General features: G+C 57.4%; 1 protein-coding gene and 2 long non-coding RNA genes across 3 annotated transcripts in view; 1 reads left to right on the top strand and 2 right to left on the bottom strand.

The window, feature by feature from the left end:
• The window catches only part of LOC122463646, a 106,468-nt gene extending 106,061 nt beyond the window's left edge, over positions 1–407 (top strand). Inside the window, exon 3 of the long non-coding RNA XR_006287217.1 lies at positions 299–407. This is a non-coding gene — a long non-coding RNA (uncharacterized LOC122463646). The remainder of the gene's footprint in view (positions 1–298) is intronic.
• LOC119564877 (immunoglobulin superfamily member 1-like) overlaps positions 1–17,015 on the bottom strand; it is a 967,916-nt gene that overhangs the window by 931,567 nt on the left and 19,334 nt on the right. The window contains exon 5 of the mRNA XM_043534610.1: positions 6,327–6,611. Coding sequence (XP_043390545.1) covers positions 6,327–6,611 — 285 coding nt within the window. The remainder of the gene's footprint in view (positions 1–6,326; positions 6,612–17,015) is intronic.
• On the bottom strand, positions 510–1,394 carry LOC122463654. Its single transcript, XR_006287227.1, has 2 exons — positions 1,250–1,394; positions 510–875 (listed from the first exon to the last, which is right to left on the bottom strand). It is a non-coding gene; the product is annotated as an uncharacterized LOC122463654 (long non-coding RNA).

Here is a 17,015-nt window from a genome sequence, read left to right as displayed (position 1 = left end):
GGCTTGGGCTTCTCATTTCCCCAAGATAATAAAAAGACTGCCCACCTGAGTGCTAAGATACGGGTTGATGAATCCAGACCTTGTAGTACACACCTAGAGTGCAACATTGCACATGGCTGTGTCACACTTCCATTGAAAGTTACTTTATTTGCAGCCTAAGTAATTTGAGACCATCTATTTGTATAATTTGAAAATATAGTTTTCCTTCTTTTATTCTAAAATTTTATTTTAAAATTTGTCTTAAGTCAACTTAAAATCTCTAAAATAACTGGCTGACTATGCCTTTTTTATTGCTTAGCAAATTCTGGAGTTCTGTACAGCATCACAGACCCTTCTGCAGCTTTGCCCCGAGTCAGGGTGTGAACCCCGGCATCCTGTCCAACGGACGACCTTCCCCAGATGGGGCTGCATCCCTGCGTTGGATGAGGGGTCCCTGTATAACCCTCCCACGCACCCCACCCCATCTCGCCCAGGTGTTACACACATTCACAGCTGGGACCCAGGGGGGCTGGTTTGTGGTTCTGTGTTTATTACAAAGCTGGAGATTAACAGGATGCAAAATAACATAGACAGCCTCGGCACATCCTCTCCCCCTCCCGGTGCTAAGCCCCCCACACCGGCCCTACATGTGGGTCTGGAGGGGGCAGGGGCCAGCAGCTCGATGGGACGGGGCAGCAGTGGGGGGAGGGCAGCATCTCCCCTAAAGCTTCTTAGAAGCAGAGTTCTCTGGGACTGGCGCTGCAGGGGGGGTGAGTCTGTCGCCCCCTGGGGCCAGGTGCCCCATGGCTGCAGGGGGCTCTCACTGCGGGGCCCCCCGGGGCATGTTGATCGTGGCGTACACGCTGGGCTGGGCAGACTCAGGGGCAGCTTTCCCCCTGTGAAAGTAGAATGAATTATATTGAAATTCTAATTCATTAAAGAAATGCTACTTGAAAGGTTTGTTGAAATATAGTTGTCAGGAAGAGAAACATTAAGGAGTGTGAGACAATGGGTCCTCAAACTAATTAACTTAGAGCTCCTACTGAGCTAGGAGATTGGTAAAGGTTAGTATGCAAATAAGATATGTATGTATATTTGTCAGTTTCCGCTTCTTTTTGTCCCTTATGTTAAATTGGCTTTGGCTTCGCTGTATAAATAAGTTAGCCCCTCTCTGAGGCTCAAGGTCACACCTGGGTGCATTAGCAAAGCGCTTTGCTAATAAACAGAGTGGTCTGACAAATTATGTGAGTCCTGAATCTGACTTTGACACCCCGCTTGGCCTGCAGCACCTGGACGTCCAGCTCGGCGTAGGTGAGTCCCTGGACGCTGGGGTCGGGCTCCTGGGGCAGGGAGGGGAGAGAGTCACTGGGGTGTGTGTGTGTGTGTGAATCTATCAACACCCCAACACACACAGAGCACAAGGTACACACACACACACACACACACACACACACACACACACACACATAAGCCCACCACTCTCCTACCAGCCTGACCCCCACCCCAAGCCACTGAGTGTGCCAGGAAAGGTTTATTTGTGGGGGGAGGGCTGTGAGGGGGCTGCTGGGGCCCATGTGGGGCAAGGTTGGGGGGTCAGGCCCCATGGGGGAACTGGGGACACTTACCAGGGTCTGTGGCTCTTTTCCCTCGTCGACAGAGGTGTCTGCGGAACAGAGACACTCCCTGAGCTGCACCCCCGGCTGGCCCAGAGCAGGACCCCACACCCAGCTCCGACCCCCCACATCCATCACAGGGGGGTCAGAGACCGGCATAGCCACCCCCTCCCCACCCCACACCATGGGCCAGGGTCATTAGCCCCGAGTTATAGAGACTAAAACTGAGTCACAAAGATGTCAAGGGGGTTAAAGCGGGGGCGGGGGGCTGGGAGTCAGAAGGCCTGGGTTCTCGCCCTGGCTCAGGAGGAGAGTGGGGTCTAGTTAGTGGTTAGAGCAGGGGGCTGGGAGCCAGGAGTGGACGGGGAACTAGAGCGGGAAGGGAGGGTGGCCCCAGGGAGCTCCTGGGAGTCCAACACTCTCAGCTGACACCAGCTACCTCTGGGACCCCCTCCTTAGTCCCGCCCAGCAGCAGCTGTAAATCAGACCCTGCCCCATATGGGTGGAGCCCCCACAAGCCCCGTCCCTCCCTGGGGTCCTGCCCCACCCTGGTACCCCCTTGGGTGTGTTACTCACAGACGGGGTCTTGCTGAGCCGATGCCTTTAATGCCCCCATAGGGCTGGTACTAAAAGAGAAAATCCCCTTGTAAATGTCATATCCCCCCACTGCGGAGAGATTCCCCAACACACCCAGAGAGCCCCCCATCCTGCCTTACACTGAACCCAGTTCCCTAGAACCCAGGACTCCGGGTCACCCCCCAACACACACACACACACACACACACCTCCCCGCTGTTACCACTAGACCCCCACGCCCCTCCCAGACAAAGGAGAGAACCCAGGAGCCCTGTGACCCCGGCAGGTCGATTGGGAGGGGGAGGAGCCGGGTTCCTACCTGCTGGGTCTCAGTGCAGCTCCTTTTTCTGCAGAGGGACACAAACCAGAATCCCCCGTGAGCAGATCGGGATCCCCCGGTCCCAGCACAGGGCAGCAGGGGTGGGGGGCAGCACACACTGTAGCATGCGCCAGGGGCAGGGCAGATTAACTCGGGGGGGCTTTTCCTGTCCCTAATCCTCCCTCCTTAGTGACTCGCTATAACAAACCTGATCCACAGGTCGGCTCCCCTGGCACCCCATGTACCAGAGAGGCACGGTGTCGGTGGCTCTTTATAAAGGGACCCCTCGCCCGGCGCTGAGATGCGGCCACCTCTGGGGTGGGGCAAGGGGACTGGTTATATGGGGACCCCTCAGCCTGTGCTGAGATGCGGCCCCTTTGGGGTGGGACAGATGAGTGTGTACAGGGATAACCCATGCAGTTGAGCCCCCACCCCACTCCTTGGCTTTCCCGGCACCGTCCCCCATCCAAGCCGTAACGCCATCCCGCCCCGCTTAGCGGCACGTTTAACCCTTTCCTCGCTGGGTGGGGCACTTACTGGCTCGGGTTTTTCGGAAGCAGAGGAAGGCCACCAGGAGGAGGAGGAGGAGGAGGCCGGCGGCTGCCGCACTCGCCCCGGCAATGATGTGGCTGGTCAGACACGGAGGTGCCAGAGGTCCTGATTCGCCTGGGAAACAGCAGCAGGCCGTGAGTGCCGGGAGGGGCTGGTCTGTTCCCCCCGCGGCCCCTCCCACCCCAGGCAGCACCCAAGGGGCTGGGACACCGCAGGGCACAGCCAGGAGAAAATTCTATGGGGAGGATGTTGGGGGGGCCCCAGGGTATCAAGTGGGGTCAGATCAAGCAAGATTTGGGGGATTTGTAGTGCTAGGGGGCACTGGGCTGCAGTGGGCGGGGGGCTCAGTAGGGGGCGTTCACCCCATCGGTCAGAGCCGGCCCCATTGCCCCAGCACGGCACTGGGGGAGCTGTCTGATCCAGCCTGGCCGTCATTTCTAAGGCATTTCACCCCCTTCCTCATGGCCACACTGACTCAGGCGAACAGGCCCATCTAGCCTGGTATCCAGCCTCCCATGCTGGCTGCCCCTGGCAGCCTCACAGGGACCTCCAGGTCACCACCCCCATGGCCACTGATGGGCCCAGCTGCCCCAGAGGGGGCCTCCGACTGCCCTGTTAGCGGGGCGGGTTCGTGTCTGAGCAGGAGGCTTCGCTCCCCGCCCAAATCCGTCGGCAGGTGTGGGGGAGTCACTGCTCCTGAGAACAGCCTCCATCCCTCCCCCTGGGCAACCACTGGGGGAAGCTGCCCCATAATCTGACTCGAGATTCTTCCCTGGTCCCACACTGGACTCTCACTCCCCGCTGCACCCCTGGGCCGGGGTGGGGGGACAGAGTTCTCGGGTCTTGGGGCTGCAGATGGGTGGGGCAGAAAGTAGTAAATGGGTTGCGGGGCTGCAGTGGGGGGACGGAATGGGGCGGGACCGGGGAAGGGGCAGAAAGGGGTGGGGCTGTAGGCGGGGCCACAGGCCGAGGAGACAGGACAGGAGAGGGAGGGCAGGTGAAAAGGTGGGGAGAGACTCCCCCTTGCTCTGGCCCAAGGCCCCAGGAAACATTAATCCAACTCTGCCCGTGACTCAGCATTGATCGTTGCTGTCAGTCCCGGGGAGGGGGGGTTGTGGCTGGGGACGGAGCTGGCTGGGCAGCCCCTGGGCCCTGATTCCTCTGTACATCCCCAGTGCGGGGGCAGCCGGGGGAGCATCCCCTGGGAAAGGCCCCTGCTCTGCAGCTCCCCCTGGGGGCAGGGATCCCCCCTCCCTCAGCTGTGAACCTCCAGGAGCTGCTGCTGCTGCTCCCCCCTGCCTGGAGAACCCCCCAGTGACACTGTCCCCGCTCCCTGTCCACGGGAGTCCTAGGGCTCTGGGCAGAGCCTGGCTCTGAGCATCCCATCAGGGTGCCGACCTTCTGAGGGTCCGGCTGGGAGCGGGGACGTGGAGCCGGGCCCCTCACCTGCTACCACCAGCTGCACGGGGTGGCTGGGGTCCGAGGAGATGAAGGGCTCTGATGGGGGCCGGTAGCTGCAGCTGTAGCTCCCTCCGTGCTGCCGGCCCACAGTGGGGATGTGGAACTCGGCCCCGTCCCCAGCAGAGTCCTTGTGTCGCGGCGGGTTCAGGTCTCCAGCCTTGTGCAGGAAGAACCTCACGTCCCGGCGCTGCCCCCGACACCGGATGGTGACGTTTGCCCCTGGGGCGGTGACCCCAGTGGGGCTCAGAGAGATGGAGGGTCTGGGTAAGCTGGGATCTGCGCACAGGAGACAGGCTGTGAGAGCCAGACCCGGGCACCCACCCAGCCCCGGCCTCCAGCTGCAGAAGAGAAGAGTGAGGGGGATTTGATAGCAGCCTTCAACTCCCTGAAGGGGGGCTCCAAAGAGGATGGAGCTGGGCTGTTCTCAGTGGGGGCAGATGACAGAACAAGGAGCGATGGTCTCAGGTTGCAGTGGGGGAGGTCTCGATTGGATATTAGGAAATACTATTGTGACGGTGCCCCCATAAGGCTTCATGAAAATATACTTCTCAATGTATGGTTTCAGAGTAACAGCCGTCTTAGCCTGTATTCGCAAAAAGAAAAGGAGTACTTGTGGCACCTTAGAGACTAACCAATTTATTTGAGCATAAGCTTTCGTGAGCTACAGCTCACTTAAAGTGAGCTGTAGCTCACGAAAGCTTATGCTCAAATAAATTGGTTAGTCTCTAAGGTGCCACAAGTACTCCGTCACACATATATACATTGACAAAAAGAAAAGAAGTGGGACTGTTCTTAATGTTTCCTCTGAATTGTGTGGGGGTGCCTCAGTTTCCCCTAGGCAGTTCTTAAGTATCTAGGGGGTGGGATAAGGGTGTATGATCGTTACAGAGCCCTAGAGGGCAGGTGTCTGCAGGGGTCTGGACACAGACAATGGCCAACACCCTGTTTTCTGGCCACTGATGGCCTGGGCCCTTCCCCCCTGCGAGGTGAGAGCTAAAGGGTTGGAGAACAAAGGAATCAGGTGCCCTCCTGGCCCGGGAAAGGGACAAAGCCCAGAGGAGGAGGGGCTGGAGGGAGTTTCAGTTTGGGGCTGGCTGGGACATGGAGTGAAGGGCAGACGTGGTTGTCTGGCTCACTGCCCCCCAGAATGGACCCAGCTGAGGGGTCCGGTTCTCTGCACCTACAAGCTCTGTGTTAGACCATGTTCCTGTCGTCTAATAAACCTCTGTTTTACTGGCTGGCTGAGAGTTACGTCTGACTGCGAAGTTGGGGGGCAGGACCCTCTGGCTTCCCCAGGACTCCGCCTGGGCAGAATCGCTGTGGGAAACGCATGGAGGGGCAGAGGATGCTGAATGCTCCGAGGTCAGACCCAGGAAGGTGGAAGCCGTGTGAACTGTGTATCCTGCAGACAGGCTGCTCCCAGAAAGGAGACTGCCCCAGAGTCCTGACTGGCTTCATGGGGAGCAGTTCCAGAGCATCCTCCGCCCCTCCGTGCACTTCCCACAGCAAACATGTCTCTGTCAAGGTTATGACCTACTGTGGCTGCGCCAAGAGAACAGAGGGGAGGGGATCACGGGATTAAATAGCGACTCACGGTTCCTACGCACAAGAGGCAGCGTTAAAGTCACCTCCCTGCCCCAAGTCCCCAGGGGCTGCTGCTCCCCCCTGGCTGGGGAACCCCCCAGTGACTCCGTCCCCCCTCCCTGGCTGAGCATCCCCACTGCGGGGTCAGAACTCAGGGTAGAGACTGGCTCTGAGCGTCCCATTAGCACCGAGCCCCCGTGAGGGTCGGGCTGGGAACGGGGATGCCGAGCCGGGCACCTCACCTCTCACCGCCAGCGCCAGGGGGTCGCTGGGGGACGATGCGGCGGCTGACCCCGATCTGCTGTGATAGGAGCAGCTGTAGCTCCCCCTGTCCTCCCGGCTCACGTTGCTGATGGGAAACACAGCCTCAAACCCCTTCGAAGCCACAGTTTGGAAATGACGTCCCTCTTTATTCAGCACGAACCGCATGCCCCGGTGCTGCCCCCAACACCAGACGGCCACGGCTCCCCCCAGGGAGACCCCCCAGCTGGGGCTCAGGGAGATGTTGGGTTTGGGGTAGCTGGGCTCTGCAGAGGGAAGCAGACAGGTCGTGAGACGCAGACCCCGTCACCCAGTCCTGGGGCCCGTCCTCACGACGTAGCCTCCGTGGGGGGTCAGATGCATTTCCCTGGATGCATTTCCACAGGAGCCCAGAGTTTCCTCTGAGCCCTGGGCTAACAACATGAGACACGGAGCAACCCCAGCCCCTGGGGGCCCAAAGCTCTGCTCCCAAGTGGGTGACACACCACTCCAGTCTCTAGGGGTCCATTCACGCCCTGGCTTCTCTGCTGGGAGGGGGCTGGGAGCCAGGACTCCTGGGTTCTGTCCCTGGCTCTGGGAGGGGCTTGGGGTCTAGGCGGGAGAGCAGGAGGATGGGGGCCAGGACTCCTGGGTTCTGTGAACATGTAAAGGGACTGTTGTCCCCTTACTGACATTCACTCGGGGTGTTTTGGTTGCTGGCTCCCAGCACCAAGGGGAAGAGTCAATGGGAATCCAGGACCCTGAGACCAACAGTCCCCAGGAACAATGGGGAGAGGCCACTCTCCAGGTGAGCCTGATTGCCAGGGCCAGCGGCCTAGTCAGGAATCCAGGGGGTCCCGTCCTCTGGGTGAGCTGGAATTGCCTGGGGCAGACAGAGGGGGGCCGAGCTAAGGAGAAAGCAGGGGCCCGAGCTGAGCTGGGAGCACCCAGAGCCGGACCAGCCAGAGGGGCCAGAACAGCAGCCCGGGGAGGAGGTCCCTGCTGGGAGCAGAGTCAAAGCAGCAGCCCACAGAGCAGCCCTGTCCTGGGAGCGGAGCTGCAGCCACCGGAGCCCCAGACACGCTGGCTGTGACGTCCCTGGGCCACGGAGCGGGGTGACGGGTTTTCCTTTCACCTTCCCCATTTTTTTCCTTATTTTTTAAAATTGATTCTTGTGTAAGAAATTGTCTGTAATATCAGGGGGTCAGGGAAGCATCCAGCGCAGAGAGAGCACCCGGGAGAGGGGACACCCTCGCCCCTTCCTGAAGTGACCACAACAAGGTTGGGGGTCGAGCCCCCCGGGAATCTGGGGCCCAGCCTTGCCGGGGTTACGAGGACTCTGCCACACGGGAGGGAGGAAGGGGAGCCCTCCAGGTCAGGCAGGCCGCTGGGTAAAGGGAGTGGGAGCGAGGACTCAGATCCTTTCGCTAGCCAATCCCACCGGGGCGGGTATAAGCCAGGAAAGGTCCCCAAGCGACCATTCCCCCGCTTACAAACAGCACCAACCCTGACTTGTAGGGGACTGTGCAAGTTTCTACTATCCACTGAGGTTTATAACCTTCAGCTCTGCTCGTCACCTCCTAACTGATGTGTTACCGAGGAAAGGCCCCCCTGCTCTGCAGCTCCCCCTGGGGGCAGGGATCCCCCCTCCCTCAGCCCTGAATGTGCAGTGGCTGCTTCTTCCCCCTGGCTGGGGAACCCGCCAGTGACTCTGTCCCCTCTGCTGGGCTCAGGGCAGAGCCTGGCTCTGAGCGTCCCATGAATGCAGAGACCCACCTTTCCCCAGGCCTTGGGATCGCGGGGTGGGCGGCTGTGAGTGCAGGGGAGGAAGGTGTTGGGGCGGGGGTGATCTGGAGGGGTTCTCCCCCACGGCTGCACTGACCGTGAACGTTTCGCTTACCCCGAGGGGATCTAGAGCCCATGGATGGGCCCTGTTAGGGTTTGTATGAGCTGAAATAAATCCACATTCCCCCCGCCCCGCAATCTTCCAGCCTTGGGGGGCAGGACACTGAACCAGTGGATGGTTCCCATCTGCTTTGTCAGACCCTGGGAGCCAGAGTCGGCTCCTCGTTACTCCCTGGTGGGGCGGGGCAGAGAAGAACTGGGACGGGTCTGAGCGCCCAGGGGGAGTTTGTGTTGAGTTTTGGGTAGGGTTCAGGACTCAGATCCCCTCCCCCATCCTTGATGTTACTGTTCTCCCCCCAGACTGATACTCACCTCCCCACGCCCCACTGTGCCCGGCCAGCCAGCAGCCTGGAGAGGAGACGGCTCGTTAGTGACCAGATCCCAGAGCAACTGGATCCCGCACCCTGGTCTCATTTCCACCTCACCCCACCCCGCCATGGGCACACGCCCTGGTCTCAGATCCCCCCTCCTTGGACACATGCCCTGGTCTCAGATCCACCCCCCACATGGACACACGCCCTGGCTGTCTCCGATACTTACCAAGGAAGAGGACGGTGGGAGCAGACGCCATGATGGGGCAGTGGGGGGCCCCCCAGCGCTGCCACCAACACCCCAGTGCTGAGCTCCACTGAGCCTGAGGTCCGAGTGCGAGCGGAATGAGGAACTGCTCCGGGGGCTGCAGCCCCAGGAAGCCCGTGATGCGCTCGGCCCCTTTCTTCCCCATCAGCTGGTTTCTCTGCAATCTCCAGCCCAAACCTGCCACGGTCAGAGCAAAGCCAGCTCCCTGCAACACCCAGCAAACCATATCCCCTCCTGCAGCTCCCTGGTCCCACGCCACCCCCCATCACCCCCCAGCCCCACATGGGAGTTGCCCAGTCCGGGGACCAGCTGGGAACAGGGGAATCTCAGGAGGTGTCAAGAGGTGTCCAGGCTGCCCTGAGCTTTTCCAACAGGCCCGTCTAGCCTCCCTGGAGCAGCAGCTCAGAGCAGAGGAGGGTTTCTACCCAACACACACACAGTGCCCCCCATAAAGAAACCCTCTCCCAAGGAGTGGGACAGAGATTCCTTCCTCACCCAGCTGGGCCCAGCCCCGGCCCTGGAGCATGAGGGTGGAGGGACCTGGCCAACCTCCTTCTCAGGTACCATCGCTGCACATGCCGTTCTTAGCTGAGTGATGTGGCACAGAGACACGACAGGGGAGTCTGAGGGGTGTGGGAGTTGTGGTTTCTGCTCCCTGTGAGCAGGGGAGGGAGGGATAAATGTAGATCCTGAGTTGATAAAGGAGCAGTGGATAAATCCAGGAAAGGGGAAGTCTGGCCAGAGCCGGCGCTCGCTTCCTGTTTCTGCTACTGTCAGTGAAATTCTGTGTAAACCTGATGCCCGGCACCTACCCTGTTCTATACCCCGGCTCTGGGAGGGGAATGGGGTCTAGTGATTGGGGGGTGGGGGTGGCTGGGAGTCAGGACTCCTGGGTTCTCTCCTGGCTGTGATTGGGGGGTGGGGTCTAGTGCTAAGAGAAAAGGACACAGATTCGAGCCAGCCCCCTAGAGGTGAAAGGCCCCGTGTCCCTTCCCGATCCCATACCCGGGGCAGTGGGTCTGCGCATCTCAGGGCCCAGGGCAGAGCTCACCTCAGGATGCTGCAAAAGGGACACGGGGGGTTGGGGGGAGCCAACCAGCCCCCCAGAAATGGGAGGGGGCAAGTTTACAGGGACAGAGCTCAAGAGAATCTCCCCTCCCGCACCCCCGGCAGATGCCCAAACTCTGGCTCCCCAGCTTGTTTACCCTTCACCCCCCACTCCCGACATTCACGCATTCGGATCCTCAGCCCCCTGGCCTATATCTCCTCCCCCGTACATGTCCCACCATCCCGTGTCCCCTCATGTGCCTGTCCCCATCTTTCTGCCCCTTGCCCTGTGTCCCTGTGACGAAGTGGGACTGTTCTTAATGTTTCCTCTGAATACTGTAGGGGTGCCTCAGTTTCCCCTATGCATTTCTCAAGTCTCCAGGTGGTGGGATAAGGGGGTGTAATTGTTGCAGAGCAAAGGGCCAGTGTACATAAATGGCCAACACTCTGTCTCCTGGCAAGTGATGGCCTGGGCCCTTCCCCCCTGCAAGGTGAGAGATAAAGGATTGGAGAACAAAGGAATCAGGTGCCCCCCTGGCCCGGGAAAGGGACAAAGCCCAGAGGAGGAGGGGCTGGAGAGAGTTTCAGTTTGGGGCTGGCTGGGGACATGGAGTGAATGGCAGATGTGGTTTTCTGGCTCACTGCCCCCCAAAATGGACCCGGCTGAGGGGTCTGGTTCTCTGCACCTCCAAGCTCTGTTTTAGACCATGTTCCTGTCATCTAATAAACCTCTGTTTTAATGGCTGGCTAAGGGTATGTCTACACTATGAAATTAGGTCAAATTTATAGAAGTTGGTTTTTAGAAATCGTTTTTATATAGTCGAGTGTGTGTGTCCCCACACAAAATGCTCTAAGTGCATTAAGTGCATTAACTCGGCGGAGCGCTTTCAGAGTACCGAGGCTCGCGTCGACTTCCGGAGCGTTGCACTGTGGTAGCCATCCCACAGTTCCCGCAGTCTCCGCCGCCCACTGGAATTCTGGGTTGAGATTCCAGTGCCTGATGGGGCAAAGAACATTCTCGCAGGTGGTTCTGGGCACTTGTCATCAGGCCCCCCCTTCCCTCCCTCCCTCCGTGAAAGCAACGGCAGACAATCGTTTTGCGCCTTTTTTCCTGAGTTACCTGTGCAGACGCCATACCACGGCAAGCATGGAGCCTGCTCAGCTCACTCTCACCCTGCGTCTCCTGGGTGCTGGCAGACGCGGGACTGCATTGCTACACAGCTGCAGCTCATTGCCTTGTAGCAGCAGACGGTGCATAGGCCTGATAACCATCGTCCTCATGTCCTAGGAGCTCTTGGCCACCTCGGTAAGGTCGGTCAGGAGCTCCTGGGCAGACATGGCCACAGGGACTGAAATAGGAGTAACTCGAGCAGGTTATTCTCTTCAGTCCTGCCAGCAGCCCTATTGCACCGTCTTCTGCCGAGCAGCCAGGAGCTGAGGATGGCTAGCAGTCCTTCTGCACCATCTTCAGCTGACCAGCCAGGAGATGAGGATGGCTAGCCGTCCTACTGCACCGTCTTCTGCCAGCCAAAGATGTAAAAGATAGATGGAGTGGATCAAAACAAGAAATAGACCAGATTTGTTTTGTATTCTTTTGCTCCCTTCTCCCTCCGTGAAATCAACGGCCGACGATCGTTTCAGTGAGCTCTGTCAGGGGCACCTGGAAAAGTTTAATGGAGATTCAGTCCTGCCTGGACTAGCAGGGGGAGGGATAGCTCATTGGGTTGAGCATTGGCCTGCTAAACCCAGGGTTTTGAGTTCAATCCTTGAGAGGGCCATTCTGTGTGACAGTAGTTTCTGTTTCTCCTTGATGTAAAGCCACCCCCTTTGTTGATTTTAATTCCCTGTAAGCCAACCCTGTAAGCCATGTCATCACTCGCCCCTCCCTCCGTCAGGGCAACAGCAGACAATGGTTCCACATTGTTGGGGACACTGGGGCATGGCCACTAGGTAACTCGAGGGGATGGAAGACCACAAGTGTCAATGAAGCCCCCTCGCACTAGGCCCAAGTGTCCTTTTCCCCCCCGCCTGGAGGCACTCGCAGCAGCTATGCTGAGGATCTGCAACAATATGTTGCAGAGTCAGACTGCCTGAAACTAAACAAGGCCAAACAGGGCAGATATGGAAGAGCAATGCTGAATAAAGCAGCTTTATGTATGGTTTAACAAATGATACAGAGAACAAGGGAACTAGCTGGGAACTGGATTGGCTGGCTATATGGATACCTAGGGCAGCTTGCTATTGGATAAGTATGCTGAAGAAAGGATGTATAAAAGCCTGTGTAACTTCCTGCTCTGGGTGCAGGATTTGAGATTCTATTCTCCCTGTACCTTGTTTGCAGCTGCAAATAAACTTTTCTGCTTCTCCACCCCGTTGTGATTATTGGGTGACGCACACCGGGCAACGAACCCCTGCTGTTGTTTTGCCTCTCGGCACTGGGTGCAGGCAACAACGTCTTTTTTCCGTGCGGACGCCACACCACGGCAAGCATGGAGCCCGCTCAGATCACTTTGGCAATTAGGAGCACATTAAACACCACGCGCATTATCCAGCAGTATATGCAGCACCAGAACCTGCCAAAGTGAAACCGGGCAAGGAGGCGACGTCAGCGCGGTGACAAGAGTGATGAGGACCTGGACACAGACTTCTCTCAAAGCACGGGCCCTGGCAATGTGGGCATCATGGTGCTAATGGGGCAGGTTCATGCCCTGGAACGCCAATTCTGGAACCGGGAAACAAGCTCAGACTGGTGGGACCACATAGTGTTGCAGGTCTGGGACGATTCCCAGTGGCTGTGAAACTTTCACATGCGTAAGGGCACTTTCATGGAACTTTGTGCCTTGCTTTCCCCTGCCCTGAAGCGCATGAATACCAAGATGAGAGCAGCCCTCACAGCTGAGAAGCGAGTGGCGATAGCCCTGTGGAAGCTTGCAACCGCAGACAGCTACCGGTCAGTCGGGAATCAATTTGGAGTGGGCAAATCTACTGTGGGGGCTGCTGTGATGCAAGTAGGCAACGCAATCAAAGATCTGCTGATATCAAGGGTAGTGAGTCTGGGAAATGTGCAGGTCATAGTGGATGGCTTTGCTGCAATGGGATTCCCTAACTGTGGTGGGGCCATAGACAGAACCCATATCCCTATCTTGGCGCCGAAGCACCAAGCCAGCGAGTACATAAACCGCAAGGGGTACTTTTCAATAGTGCTGCAAGCCCTGGTGGATCACAAGGGATGTTTCACCAAGATCAACGTGGGATGGCCAGGAAAGGTACATGACGCTCGCATCTTCAGGAACTCTGGTCTGTTTCAAAAGCTGCAGGAAGGGACTTTCTTCCCAGACCAGAAAATAACCCTTGGAGATGTTGAAATGCCTATAGTTATCCTTGGGGACCCAGCCTACCCCTTAACGCCATGGCTCATGAAGCCACACACACGCAGCCTGGACAGCAGTCAGGAGCTGTTCAGCTACAGGCTGAGCAAGTGCAGAATGGTGGTAGAATGTGCATTTGGACGTTTAAAAGCACGGTGGTGCAGTTTACTGACTCAGTTAGACCTCAGCGAAACCAATATTCCCACTGTTATTACTGCTTGCTGTGCAATCCACAATATCTCTGAGAGTAAGGGGGAGACATTTATGGTGGGGTGGGAGGTTGAGGCAAATCGCCTGGCCGCTGCTTACTCACAGCCAGACACCAGGGCTGTTAGAAGAGCACAGGAGGGCGCCGTGCACATCAGAGAAGCTTTGAAAACCAGTTTCATGACTGGCCAGGCTACGGTGTGAAAGTTCTGTTTGTTTCTCCTTGATGAAACCCGCCCCCGCTTTCGGTTCACTCTACTTCCCTGTAAGCTAACCACCCTCCCCTTCCCCCTTCGATCACCACTTGCAGAGGCAATAAAGTCATTGTTGCTTCACATCCATGCATTCTTTATTAATTCATCACACAAATAGGGGGATAACTGCCAAGATAACCCGGGAGGGTTGATGAAGGAGGGAAGGACAAGGCCACACAGCACTTTAAAACTTATTGAATGCCAGCCTTCTGTTGCTTGGGCAATCCTCTGGGGTGGAGTGGCTCGGTGGCCGGAGGCCCCCCCACCGCGTTCTTGGGCATCTGGGTGAGGAGGCTATGGAACTTGGGGAGGAGGTCGGTTGGTTACACAGGGGCTGTAGCGGTGGTCTGTTCTCCGTATTAGCTTGATTCTCCAGCAGCTTCAGCATTTTATCCTGCCTCCTCTCATCACGCTGCCGCCACCTTTCAGCTTCAGCCCTCTCTTCAGCCCGCCACCTCTCCTCCCCGTCATTTTGTGCTTTCCTGCACTATGACATTGTCTGCCTCCACGCATTCGTCTGTGCTCTGTCAGTGTGGGAGGACAGCATGAGGTCAGAGAACATTTCATCGCGAGTGCGTTTTTTTTCGCCTTCTAATCTTCACTAGCCTCTGGGAAGGAGAAGATCCTGTGATCCTTGAAACACATGCAGCTGGTGGAGAAAAAAAAGGGAGAATGGTATTTAAAAAAGACACATTTTATAGAACAATGGGTACACTCTTTCACAGTTGCTGTTAACATTACATACATAGAACATGTGCTTTCGTTACAAGGTCGCATTTTGCCTGTCCCCACCGTGTGGCTAACCCCTCTCCCCACCGCATGGCTAACAGCAGGGAACATTTCTGTTCAGCCACAGGCAAACAGCCCAGCAGGAACGGCCACCTCTGAATGTCCCCTGAAGAAAAGCACCCTATTTCAACCAGGTGACCATGAATGATATCACTCTCCTGAGGATAACACAGAGAGATAAAGAAAGGATGTTGTTTGAATGCCAGCAAACATACACTGCAATGCTTTGTTCTACAATGATTCCCGACTACGTGCTACTGGTCTGGCATGGTAAAGTGTCCTACCATGGTGGAGGAAATAAGGCTGCCCTCCCCAGAAACCTTTTGCAAAGGCTTTGGGAGTACATCCAGGAGCGCTTTATGGAGATGTCCCTGGAGGATTTCCGCTCCATCCCCAGACACATTAATAGACTTTTCCAGTAGCTGTACTGGCCGCGAATGCCAGGGCAAATTAATCATTAAACACACTTGCTTTTAAAGCATGTACACTATTTAAAAAGGTAGACTCACCAGAGGTCCCTTCTCCACCTGGCGGGTCCGGGAGGCAGCTTTGAGTGGGTTTGCGGGGTACTGGCTCCAGGTCCAGGGTGAGAAAGAGTTCCTGGCTGTCGGGAAAACCGGTTTCTCTGCTTTCTTGCTGTGAGCTATCTACAACCTCACCATCATCATCTTCCTCGTCCCCAAAACCTACTTCCGTGTTGCCTCCCTCTCCATTGATGGAGTCAAAGCACACGGTTGGGGTAGTGGTGGCTGAACCCCCTAAAATGGCATGAAGCTCATGATAGAAACGGCACGTTTGGGGCTCTGACCCGGAGCGGCCGTTTGCCTCTCTGGTTTTCTGGTAGGCTTGCCTCAGCTCCTTAAGTTTCACACGGCACTGCTTCGGGTCCCTGTTATGGCCTCTGTCCTTCATGCCCTGGGAGATTTTGACAAATGTTTTGGCATTTCAAAAACTGGAACGGAGTTCTGATAGCACGGATTCCTCTCCCCATACAGCCATCAGATCCCGTACCTCCCGTTCGGTCCATGCTGGAGCTCTTTTGCGATTCTGGGACTCCATCACGGTCACCTCTGCTGATGAGCTCTGCACTCACCTGCAGCTTGCCACGCTGGCCAAACAGGAAATGAGACTCAAAAGTTTGCGGGTCTTTTCCTGTCTACCTGGCCAGTGCATCTGAGTTGAGAGTGCTATCAAGAGCGGTCACAATGGAGCACTCTGGGATACCTCCTGGAGGCCAATCCTGTCGAATTGCGTCCACACTACCCCAATTTCGACCCAGCAAGGCCAATTTCAGTGCTAATCCCCTTGTCAGGGGTGGAGTAAAGAAATCGGTTTTAAGAATCCTTTACGTCAAAAAAAAGGTGCAGGGTTAAATCGATTTAATGCTGCTAAATTCAACCTCAGCTCCTAGTGTAGACCAGGGCTGAGAGTCACGTCTGACTGCAAAGTTGGGGGGCAGGACCCCGCCTAGGCAGACCCACTGTGGGAAGCGCACGGAGGGGCAGAGGATGCTGAATGCTCCGAGGTCAGGCCCAGGAAGGTGGAAGCCGTGTGAGCTTCTTGCCCTGGAGACAGGCTGCTCACAGAGAGGAGACTTCCCCAGAGTCCTGCCTGGCTTCGTGGGGAGCAGTTCCAGAGCATCGCCCGGGGGCTCCGTGACAGTCCCATCCCCCGTCCACCCCATTATGTCCCCATCCCCCCAATTCTGCCCCCTGTCCCATGTCCCTTCACCGCCCTTGTGTCCTCTCACGCCCCTGTCCTATCCCCATCCCCTATCCCCTCACACACCCCGACCTCCCTCCCTGGGGCAGAGGGGGGTGTAGGGTGTTGTGGAGGCAGGAGACTGAGGGGAAAGAAAGTGAGGGACCCAGGACTGAGGGGGCAGGAGTAGGAGGGGGGTAGTGAGAGGGGAAGCTGCCGAGGGGTGGAAATGGTAGCTCCCTCCTGGGGGGCACTGTCTGCCTCCTCCCCCCTCACACCCCCAAACAATCCTGGCCCCCGGCTCTGACCTTTGCGGGGAGCCTGTCTATCCTCAAACTCCTGCACCCATCTCGACCTCTCTCCCCTCAACCCCCCTCCCTACATCCCCAACCTACTTCCCTCAAACTCCCAGCTCCCCCCAGCTGGCTCCCCCCAAAGGCCCGCCATGGGGGGGCCCAGAAGGCTTGGCAGCTAAATCACTCTGGGCCCTGTTGTGTTCATGGAGACGCAATAAAGGGCTGGAGGTGCCAACACGCCCCAGCTCCTGCCCCACATTGAACAGGGTTAATCACGGGCCGGGGCGGGGTCCAGAAACCGCAGCCTGCTCAGCCCCATGGCAAACCCCCCATTGACCCCTGGGACCAGCTGTGACAGACCCAGCAGAGCAGGAACCAGGGAGCCGTGGCAGGCGCCGTGTGAAACGAGGGGTTTGTTCCGGCCCAGGCCCCGTTCGCTGGAGCGAGTCTCTAGCTGGAAAATCCCCTGGGTTTGGGCGTCTCCCCGCGGGCCCCGGAGACACTAGCGACTGTCCTGGGGGGCAGAGGAGCCGGCGGAGCTGTGA

This window comes from Chelonia mydas, chromosome 23, assembly GCF_015237465.2.
Source record: "Chelonia mydas isolate rCheMyd1 chromosome 23, rCheMyd1.pri.v2, whole genome shotgun sequence".
Taxonomy (NCBI): domain Eukaryota; kingdom Metazoa; phylum Chordata; order Testudines; family Cheloniidae; genus Chelonia; species Chelonia mydas.
Note: the sequence above shows the minus strand (reverse complement) of the source record. Positions and strands in the feature narration are given on the sequence as shown.